The 10,317-nt window shown below is 46.0% G+C and overlaps 2 protein-coding genes across 2 annotated transcripts; both read left to right on the top strand.

Moving 5' to 3' along the window:
* The first annotated feature begins 4,648 nt into the window (after nucleotides 1–4,648).
* Pmar_PMAR016253 (actin, putative) lies at nucleotides 4,649–6,053 on the top strand. The gene is made up of 3 exons (XM_002783726.1): nucleotides 4,649–4,809; nucleotides 4,858–5,044; nucleotides 5,087–6,053. The coding sequence occupies exons 1-3, from the start codon at nucleotides 4,688–4,690 to the stop codon at nucleotides 5,906–5,908; spliced, it is 1,131 nt and encodes a 376-aa protein (XP_002783772.1). The 5' UTR covers nucleotides 4,649–4,687; the 3' UTR covers nucleotides 5,909–6,053.
* Nucleotides 6,054–7,373: 1,320 nt separating this feature from the next.
* Pmar_PMAR016252 (Ran-binding protein, putative) lies at nucleotides 7,374–10,084 on the top strand (the record flags this gene model as incomplete). Its single annotated transcript, XM_002783725.1, has 8 exons — nucleotides 7,374–7,477; nucleotides 7,530–7,924; nucleotides 8,018–8,118; nucleotides 8,603–8,640; nucleotides 8,682–8,805; nucleotides 9,216–9,306; nucleotides 9,355–9,476; nucleotides 9,991–10,084. 7 exons carry the CDS (start codon nucleotides 7,374–7,376, stop codon nucleotides 9,450–9,452), a joined length of 951 nt encoding a protein of 316 aa, XP_002783771.1. The 3' UTR covers nucleotides 9,453–9,476; nucleotides 9,991–10,084.
* Nucleotides 10,085–10,317: the final 233 nt, after the last annotated feature.

Here is a 10,317-nt window from a genome sequence, read left to right as displayed (position 1 = left end):
ACGAGTGAGGGTCTTTCGTCGAGCCCGTTGGTCAGTAAACGGATTACAACACGATCACTTAGAAAACTAAAAGAGCATTTAAAGCATGGGTGTTATGCTGCCATGGGACGAGAGACTCGTCGAGAGTGGCCAATCCGTGTTGGCGATAAACTCCATCAGCTGAAATTATGCCCGTGGGAGTCCCACGGTGGGACTCGCCCACTCACCGTTCACTGATCTCATTGAGCTCAGCGCAGTACCGGCGTATCGTCGGTGACGGTGCCGACACTATCCGACCGACGAGTAAATGTGGCCAAATATATGTGACGATCGCCTGGACGCGGCCCGGGACAGTGTTCCAATCCGTATCTCACTCCGTGTTGTCTCCCATCCGTGTTTATGCGTGCAGGGTGGTATGGGCATCAGCTATTTTCCATTGGCATTTCCATTCCACAAGCTCCCTCCGGCCTTGTGTTTCTCGTGTGAGATAAACCAATGGCTTATCTCGGTTCAAACCGGGGCGAAGTAGAGATGCGGTGGTACTACCACCGCATCTCTTCGCACCGGGTACGTACCCCCATTGTACGTACAACGTACCACTGTGGTACGTTGTACGTACAATAGGGCACCTCGTGTCCCAGTGCTCCTCCGGCACAAGTCATAGACCTAGAGTCATAGACCTCGCTTTAAGGGAAAAGAGGCTTAGACTAAGACCTACTTGTGCCTGCCAAATCTCGATTGCCAGTCATAGCATTGCCTTGAGCCGCGGGAAAGTCTGCTCTTGTGTCACCCTTGCTGCCGTCGTGAGACCTGTGCGACCTTACTGAGTGCCCCCTCCGTGTCTCGCTCCCTCAGGCCGCCTCCCTCAGGGAGGCTCCCTGTACCCGACTCCAGAGGACACTCTGAGGCATCAACCATTCAATGTTGATATTGTTTAAACAGACTTGAGTGTCTCTCGCCGAGCCCCTTGATCAGTAAACAAAGTACAACGCGATCAAATGATGATTTAGATGAAGATTTGAAAGCTTACGTCACCTCGTTGTGACATAAGACCTAAGTTAGGTCTTATGTCACAACGGGACAATCGTCGCTGACCATGAACTCTATCAGACAATGCTGAGCCCGTCGGGCTTGCCCACTTCCCGTATTTCATCCTATCCTGAATCGGATCCTGCGAAGTTGCGATGATAATGTAACACCATAATATCACTGACGTTACTTCTCATTTTCGGCGAATCTTAGGAGGATTCTATGTGCATCATTCTATCGGATTGAGTTTATCTCCGACAGGTTTGACAGTCCAATAGATTACTTACTCAGAACAACGAAGATGTTTGTCACGGCTCATAGAAGTATACGCCTTTGTCTGCAACCAACGAAGAGCTGCAGCACAGAGCCTTGCACCAGGCAGAAAAGAATTCATCGAGTATTGAACGCTCCTTCATTGGAACTTCGACAAGTCGTGTTCCGAAGATTCAAGATGCACGACTGTGACGTCGGCGGCTTTACCCTATTCGGACTGGTAGCGAACGTGACTCAACTCGTAAAACGCAAATGATATAGAATACGGGATTTGAAAAAGTCTTAGCTACTGCGCCTAGCAGAGGTCTCAGGTGACATTGCGGAATGACCTCGTGAGCTATGCTGAGTGATAGAAGTCTGTCATGGATACCATGATAATAGTCTTCCTCGTGTATCAGATACACTGTATCTGCCGAAGCAGCGCCCGAGGCATTGGACAGGGAGCCACAAGGCTCAAACATGTCAGCACGTTGTGCGCAGTAAGCGGCGCGCAAGAACGAGGAAAAGACGGGAGTAAAAATGAACTGGTTACGCACCTCGGATAGAGAGAGCCAGGCGAGCCCTTCCGAGACTCAGGAAGATAGTTTTCTCAGTGGCGAAGACGACTTTCGATAGGTCGTCAGCCTCCAAACGTATGGTCGGGCAAACATTCCTGACCTGGTGGAGGAATTGGTATAAGGTACCAGCGCCGGCCGGCTCCACAGCATAGTGATCGTATAACAGACCCTTAGTGCGGCGGGAAAGCTTGAAACTTAAACGAGAGGTTCGACGCTCCTTGCACTTAACCCTCATATCTCCATACTCGTCAGAGCGTATTCTGTAACTCACCTCGAGATAGGGAGCCGCTTTCTGCTTGAATACATACTCGCCCGGTGTCAGGCTGCCTCCGACCCTCATGAACGTGATGTCTTCATTCCGGAAGGAGGTTGAGAAAGTGTCACCGCTTGTATAAGTCAGAACGGTCAAGTCCTCAGACTGAATACCACCGTACGGCTCGGAATTATCGTTGTCAATGACGTTGTTCCTCAGCAGTAACCTCTCAATAGACTTATACCAATCATGGGCACTGGCTCTTGGCCCTCCGAAGTCAATGGCGTAGGTGAAACTGTCGGTCTTTGACAAAGGGTATGGCCCGTGGGTGAACTCCTCAGGAGGCTTCCTAATGACACTGAAGCTGAAAGACGTTCGGTCCGGAGACCACCTTCCAGGGGGACTCGGGACCCAGAAAGTAAAAGTAGCTTCATGGTTCTCATCCTCGTCGTAGGTTATACGGTGGTACGGTAGGGTACGTCGGTAGTACGGTTGGTGTCGACACTCTTGGAACCCTTATGACGAGCGCTTGAGAGCTCTCGGCAGAGAGAGAGTGTCCAAAAAGTGGTGCGGTCTGGAAACAACGCGGCATTCTTGCAGCAATTGTCGAGCCACTCGATTCTTTTGAAGGCCTATAAGTATAAACCAGGCTGCAATGCAACGGTTAATGATACTATTTGTCGTCATTGTGAGGTCAGGGATGGGAATGCTCATCTAATGATCAACTGTCAAAGACCAGATCGGTCTCGCTTGGGGCCTAGTTTCGTAGACGAAAGCGGAACTCTTGGGCAAATAACAATCTGTGTGAGTCGAGGTGCAGCTATGGCTGACTACTGCGAAAAGCTCTATTTCAAAGAGCTTCCGAAAACTAATTGAAAAAAGTTTGCTGGAAACCATCGCCTCATGATAGCTAACCGAACGGGGAAAACAACTTAATTGGCAGACTTTTCGAGTCCTGAAGATGATGCTGGTCGTGGCACACCGGGCGAGGCTTGTGCGATGGTCGTAGGGTGACGCTCATGCTCATACTTTGTACGTGCACTAATCACAATTGTTAATATTATTCATCATGTCTGTCAGTGACGAAATAGATCAGGGATTCATCGAAATAGGGAGATCTCGGACGACACTGAACTTTACAAATCCACTTAGAAAGATGAACAACAGTGCCTTCGGAACCTTGTCGGTGTCATGTAGCGGAATATTGGAATTGATGCGGAAAGAAAGTCTACCTCAAGCCTCTGCCGAATTTGGAAAGAATGAACTTACTGACACTATAATTACCTAGATGTGCGACATTTATCATAAAGCAATGTTGAAATCAGTAACTGCATCTGCACGTGAACATGCGGTTTAGATAATGAAAGAAGATGTGGATAGTGACTTAGAGCAATTTACCATCATTCACTCTCAACATTCTGTGCTGTTGACAACAAGAATGTATCGCTTTAATTACTATTTCTGTCTGCTTTTTTATTGGTCTGGTCGCATGCATCTTCAACTTTTGGTGCTCGACTAAATGAGTTGGTGGATCTATTTTTTCTCAGCAACCACCAGTACAACTCGGAATTTCATAAGATGTGTTCGGATACGTCTGAAGGAGCTCACACTGAGAGAATAGCTATGGATTGACAACGAGGGACGTCCTTCAAAGTTGTCAGCTTCGTTTTAACATTTTCTTGCTGATTGAAGAAGCACAGATTTGAAACAAGACGCACAGTTCTTGAGACATCATAATAAATGAGTACTCGAACCGGCATTCAATGTCGAGCCATTGAAACTATGTAGCTATCGGTGTAAGTACTCTCATGCATGTCATGGATGGTCTTCCCGATTTACCGAGGTTGAGGCGGGGAATCCCTCATGCACCTCCGAGCATGGCATGTGAGGTTATGTCAGGGACGGTCAGTCATAAAGACATGGATGCGTATGAGATCGCTATTCTTACTGGCACTGTAAATAACCGCATATTCGTATCTTAGGTTCAACCGAGAAAGATACGGAAGAGGTTGGGGTGACGACCTACTTGATATATTGGTTTCTGTCGCACATAATAAAGGAAGTCACAGTGACTGCCTCATAACGGCCAGACAGGTCTGTAAACATGCTAGTGGTGATGGCCAGTAGCGATGCCTTGTCGAAGCTGTTGTAAGCGAAGCACTGACCTTCTCGACAACGGCACTCTTAGTGATTTCGTGCTAGCACCAAAATACAGCGTATACCGAGGGGTAATGGGCTAATGGGTCTTCACCTTGTCGACGAGCTTCCTTGACATGTCTGAAGGAAAATCGATCGACAGCAGGGCGAGCGCTAAATCTTCGGATAAGAGTAGAATCTTGCGCACTTGCTATGTTTTTCAACCGTTTCAACATACACATCATGATTCTTGGCCTTCCATCATCATTGTCCTTCATTTCTTCGTTGATGTTTTAATTGTTAGATCATTCACTCGCTGAGTGAGCGGGTCTCACGTCTGGGATCGTTTCTTGGTTTAGTGCTTATCTTGGTGAAAGTTGCTTGTTCGTTGGTGAGCAGGTAAGACGAGTAGATGCTTTTTAGCTTCCCCTGTGCTCGTTGATATCTCTTCGAATTAATCATGGCTGACGAGGAAGTTGCCGCTTTGGTCATCGATAACGGTAGTGGTATGTGCAAGGCTGGATTCGCCGGTGATGATGCTCCTCGTAGCGTCTTCCCCTCAATCGTCGGCCGACCCAAGATGTAAGTCTTCATCTGCTGCTGTTGTTATTACCATTGGCTACTGCTCAGGCCCGGCATCATGGTTGGTATGGACCAGAAGGACTCCTATGTTGGTGATGAGGCTCAGTCCAAGCGTGGTATTTTGACCTTGAAGTACCCGATTGAGCATGGTATCGTCACCAACTGGGATGATATGGAGAAAATCTGGCATCACACTTTCTACAACGAACTGCGTGTCTCTCCCGAGGAACACCCAGTAAGTGTATTCTCTTTTGATTTCGCTTCAATTTGGTCGTAGGTCCTACTCACTGAGGCTCCTCTCAATCCTAAGGCTAATCGCGAGCGCATGACTCAGCTCATGTTCGAAACCTTCAACGTGCCGGCTATGTATGTCCAGATTCAGGCCGTGCTGTCTCTGTATGCCTCCGGTAGAACCACCGGTATCGTTATGGATTCCGGTGATGGTGTTAGTCACACTGTTCCCATCTATGAGGGTTATGCTCTCCCTCATGCTATTCAGAGGCTCGATCTTGCTGGCCGCGATTTGACTGAGTTCATGATGAAAATCTTGACGGAGCGCGGGTACACATTCACTACTACGGCTGAGAGAGAGATCGTCCGTGACATCAAGGAGAAGTTGTCCTACGTCGCACTTGACTTCGACACTGAGATGAAGGCCGCTGCTGAAAGTAGTGAGAAGGAGAAAACGTACGAGTTGCCCGACGGCAACATTATTACTGTTGGTAACGAACGCTTCCGCTGTCCAGAAGTACTCTTCCAACCCACTTTCATCGGTAAGGAGGCCAGCGGCATCCACGACACCACTTTCCAGTCTATCATGAAATGCGACGTGGATATCAGGAAGGATCTGTATGCCAATGTGGTCCTTTCTGGAGGGACTACGATGTTCAATGGTATTGGTGAGAGGATGACTAAGGAGCTCACTGCTCTGGCCCCCTCTACTATGAAGATCAAGGTCGTAGCTCCTCCTGAGCGCAAGTACTCTGTGTGGATTGGAGGCTCTATTTTGTCCTCTTTGTCGACCTTCCAGCAGATGTGGATTTCTAAGCAGGAGTATGACGAGTCTGGACCTACTATTGTGCATCGTAAATGCTTCTAAATGCATGTATCATCAGCAATGGGGTGAAGCACTGCCTTTTCGAGGTGGTGAATCTCTCCGTTGTATTATTACTACTTACTGGTTACCCATGGGCAATAGGCCTACTACTTTTGTGAAGGATGGTGTTGGGGATTGCACGAGTGCTACTGTTGCGAACTATAGAACGATGACAACGCTTCCAGAGTAATTATTTAATATTTTGTTATTGCGTTGTGCAGTGAGGGGAATGCAGATAGGCTTTTTCGGTGAGAAATTGAGGGTCCAGGAATTCAAACTCTTCGGAGTACTTAATTAAGGAGTCTATTCGATTGGATTGTACTAGATATTTTGATTTTGCTATAGACCTAGGCTACTCATGCACAAGTGGTTATGTGTTGTGTGACGCCGAAATGGAAATGGTAGAGACAAGATAGCTTCCGTTGAAGTAGTCGGGTGTAGATTTTATATGTGATATACATCTGGACAACAGCGAGAGAATAATCGTCATATTGTAGATCGTGACATGCAGGAATGAGGATTTACGTCGCCTACGTGGCATTGGGGAATTTCTGTCGTGCAATTTGCAAGAAATAGCGGAATGGACGAAAAATCGCAGTTGAAGTGAAAGAGTTTAAGTAGTGGTTTAGTGTAGTTCAGAAGCCAGGGGGATGTGAACGATCTCGTCTTGAGAAATCATCAGTAAATTGTAAGTAGGTGCAGACTAGTTATTATTTGCTCGAGTGATGAGTATGAGGCAGCGAAGTACTTGGGCTTGCTAGTTTGCATGACAGCAGCGTGGGAGTATATGTTCGCGTTCCTCACCTGAGCTTGGGAGTTCCCTTCAGGAGCTTATACGCGAATTCGGGTAGAACTGTACAAGGACCGACGTAAATTTCCCTAAAATTTCCTCAGAATTTTCATACTGTCACCAACATTTGTGGTTCACCAAGTGCATGTTTTCCCGCACTGAATAGCAGTTCTACCTGGCAGTTCCTGTACTTCCCTGGATTTATATACTATCGTGTTTGCTTTCTAAAACTTGCAGCTTGAGCGTAAGCATGGTGTTGGGATGAGGAAGTCGAGCTCGCTTGAGTTTACAAGTATGGTGGTAGGGAACGGGAAAGTTGGGAAATTATCAACTAAATGTTTTTGAGATGGGGATAGGCTCTTGAAAGTTTACAACTAGTGTGTGTGTGAGTTTGAAGTCCAACGCCGACAACACGGCTTAGTTAGACTCGCATCGATGGACATTGGCTCCCGAGGGATCAGTTCTAGCCCTTTGAATGTCTACTTTCATCATGCTAATGAGTTTTCTCTGAACTAGAGTTGATTGAGAATATGTATGATTATGAAGTTTGGTAGTTCTTCGGTAGGGATAGGTGAGCTGAACTAGGGGGCGTTCTGTATGAGGGCAGGTTGAAAATTATTTGCAGTCGTGTTGGTTGCATAAACATTTCTCACAGTACTCCACTGTACTCTTTCCTCCATGCAAAACGACGACACCTTATGGACGTGCATTGGACCCGGCAAGGGCTTCTGCAGCTTCAAGGTGAAACGGAAGGATCCTCCACAGGTCTTTTGTACCAACAAGTAGTACCTTCTTCGATTTCAAGTGTTGTTGAGATTGGAGTGGTATGAGCAGATACAACGTTACTGGTGTGTGCAGCAAGGTTACCTGTCCTCTCGCTAACAGCAACTACGCGACTGTTATTGAGGATGAGGGCGTTTGCTATCTTCATATCAAAACGGTTGAGCGCGCGCACAGTCCGAAGAGCCTCTGGGAGAAAATCAAGCTGAGCAAGAACTACGCTGAGGCCCTGCAACAGATCGATAAAGCGTTGGAGTTCTGGCCGAGCCATCAGATCAATCGATGCAAACAGAGGCTTACGCGTCTGAGGCAGACTTTGATTAGAGCGAGGAAGTTGGAGATGCGAGATGAGAAGAAAGAGATGAGTGTAGTGAAGAAGAAGACGGAGAAGAGAGAGAGGAATAGGGAGGCTCATGCATTGAGAGCGGCTAAGGTTGAGGAATCAATTGGTAAGAAGTGGGGAAGGAGTGGTAGGGACGATGTTGGAATATATCGGTCCCTGAATTTCTCGCTTAAGTGTATGTTCCGACACTGGTTGGTAGGCACAGCGCTGTTGGCGCGGCTACGTAAGGGCACTTATGGCGATCTGTATAAGAATAAGGAGGTGGAGGAGGAAGAAGAAGAAGAACTGGAGGAAGGACTGGTAGGAACAGCTGTTGGGTTTTAATCACTACGTGTGCTATTATCGGTGTGGTGGAAAAATATGCACATGGTCATCAACCACATGTGTTGGTGATGATAATATGAAAATTCTGGTAGAATTTTCATATGTTTGTATACATTTTTACGCCAAGTCGTGTGTGATTATATACATATGGTCAACTATTGGGAATTTCTGGTTGGTTTCTATTCACTCTTACGCGAATTCGTCTACAAACTTGTATAATTAGCCTTGAAAACTTCTGAGCTCAGCTGAGAAAAGCGAACATATATATAACACTGAGCGGGAGTGTAAGGAATACATTCACCATTACTCAGCATCGTTAAGTGGCCTTAGCCTCGAGTTCGATGAGTGAGTATTGATCATATTTGTTATTAAGATTGGGTATTGGCTGAGACTTCGATCAGCTTTTTGTTAGCAGTTGTAAAATAGTGGAATTTATCATTTTTGTTTTTCTCCTCTTTAGGAAGCGGATCACCTGAGTGGCGAGTCGGAGGATGAAGAGTAGGAAGCTCTTACTACCGTATTGTACTCACTTTTCTCAGGTATGAGGTGGAGGAAGAGGATGAGCTTGAAGCTATGATGGCCGATGGAAAAAGCAATTTCGTAGCGGCTGGTGATGATGATGATAATGATGATGAGTCGTCGGATGAGGAGGAAGGGGAAGAGGTAGTAGTGTGGTTGGACGGATTTACTTGTCGTTGTCAGTGGAGTGATGCACGTGTGATTTCATAGAATGATGATTGATCGAAACTGATCTCATACACTCAGTCGGTTTTAATGGAGTTATAGTATCGCGAGATTACTTCAGTTTAGGATGTGCAGGACTCATCAAACGTTTATGCAAAGATTAGAACAGTCGGGTAGAGACGCGTGTGCTGTATCGAAGAAATGGGTTATGTTACTGTTTGAAGCTATTCGACTTGAGGAACGTTGGTCATGGAAACGGAATTGTTCACGTGTCTAAAGCGATGAAATATACGAGCTATGAGTGATGATTATACCGTTTCGGGAAGAGTTTTATAACAGAAATTCGGAGTGAAAAATTCCGGAATAATTCCGTTTTCTTTGTGTGTTAGATTGACGAGGAAATGGAGGATATTGAAGATCAATCAGATCTCATAGCAGCGCTGGGTGGCTCTAAGGCTGGTGGTGACTCGTCGCGGAAAAGTAGGGCGTATGTTTAGTACTTCCATACTTACTATATATCATGTGTAGTGCCGCGTGTTGAGGTGGAGTATGAGTATGAAGACGAAGCTCAGCAGAAGCCACGAATGGTCTCTGTACGGAGCCATAAAAAGGGTGGATCGCGATGAAGGACTTGTTGTGATAATAGCACTGTAATAAAGGGGTTAGCTTCGACGAAATATTTGCTCTCGGGAGGAGGAGTAGTTGGCAGTTTCATATGAGAATATGTAAATCCACGATGATTAGAAAAGAGAACCGTCTGAAGGAGGTAGTGTTTTTGTATAGGAAGTAGTATTTACTGTATAGGAAAAATAGTAAGCATTTTCAAATTATTTGGTAGTATGTTCTTTGGTGAGTGGTACTTTGTTTAGTATTTCCTAACACTGAGTAATACTTCATAGTGTACATGCATCGGAGTGTCACCCGTTTTACGTGAAGTGGCGTAAAACTCGGTGAAAAACGCGATATTCGCGCTACGCAGCAGTCGTAAAATATGTTTTTCACTAGTGTTTTTCATATCACTAAGGTCGTGAAACTCCGTTATGTATAACGTGTATATGGTCGTGGCTTTATGACACATTTTGCTGAATGTGTTGATGATAAGTTGTAGTGAATTGGTCCTATTTTTGCGAACGTTAACGGTGCGTTATAGACGATCTTCTTCAGGTTACAATCATCGCCAACGAATTGTTACTGTTGTTGGTTATACCACTCCTTCCACAGTTGTCTGCTCGACACACTGTTACACGTTTCTACTCGATCATCTTAGTGTTGTTTTCTTCAATGCATTCAAAGTGTTTTAGAAATTAGTATTTTGGGATATAAGGAAGGTTCTCGAACGACTAATGGAGGACGTTGACGAGCTGGTGGAGTACTGGTAGCCTACCAGTGGTAGGTGTTGTGGTTTTTGGAGTATGGCCTCGAGCGATGCACGGTTAGAGCTGCGAATACCAACTATTATAGTAGTCGAAGTCGCATTGACGCTCGATAGTA

The sequence above is a fragment of the Perkinsus marinus genome (assembly GCF_000006405.1).
Source record: "Perkinsus marinus ATCC 50983 genomic scaffold scf_1104296936306, whole genome shotgun sequence".
Taxonomy (NCBI): Eukaryota; Perkinsozoa; order Perkinsida; family Perkinsidae; genus Perkinsus; species Perkinsus marinus.
Note: the sequence above shows the minus strand (reverse complement) of the source record. Positions and strands in the feature narration are given on the sequence as shown.

What these genes read in the sequence shown, in the direction of transcription:
- Pmar_PMAR016253 (XM_002783726.1), top strand. Translation starts at nt 4,688, where the DNA reads ATGGCTGACGAGGAAGTTGCCGCTTTGGTCATCGATAACGGTAGTGGT. An exon ending in ATCGTCGGCCGACCCAAGAT is followed by an intron (nt 4,810 to 4,857) that starts GTAAGTCTTCAT and finishes GCTACTGCTCAG; the next exon opens with GCCCGGCATCATGGTTGGTA. An exon ending in TCTCTCCCGAGGAACACCCA is followed by an intron (nt 5,045 to 5,086) that starts GTAAGTGTATTC and finishes ATTTGGTCGTAG; the next exon opens with GTCCTACTCACTGAGGCTCC.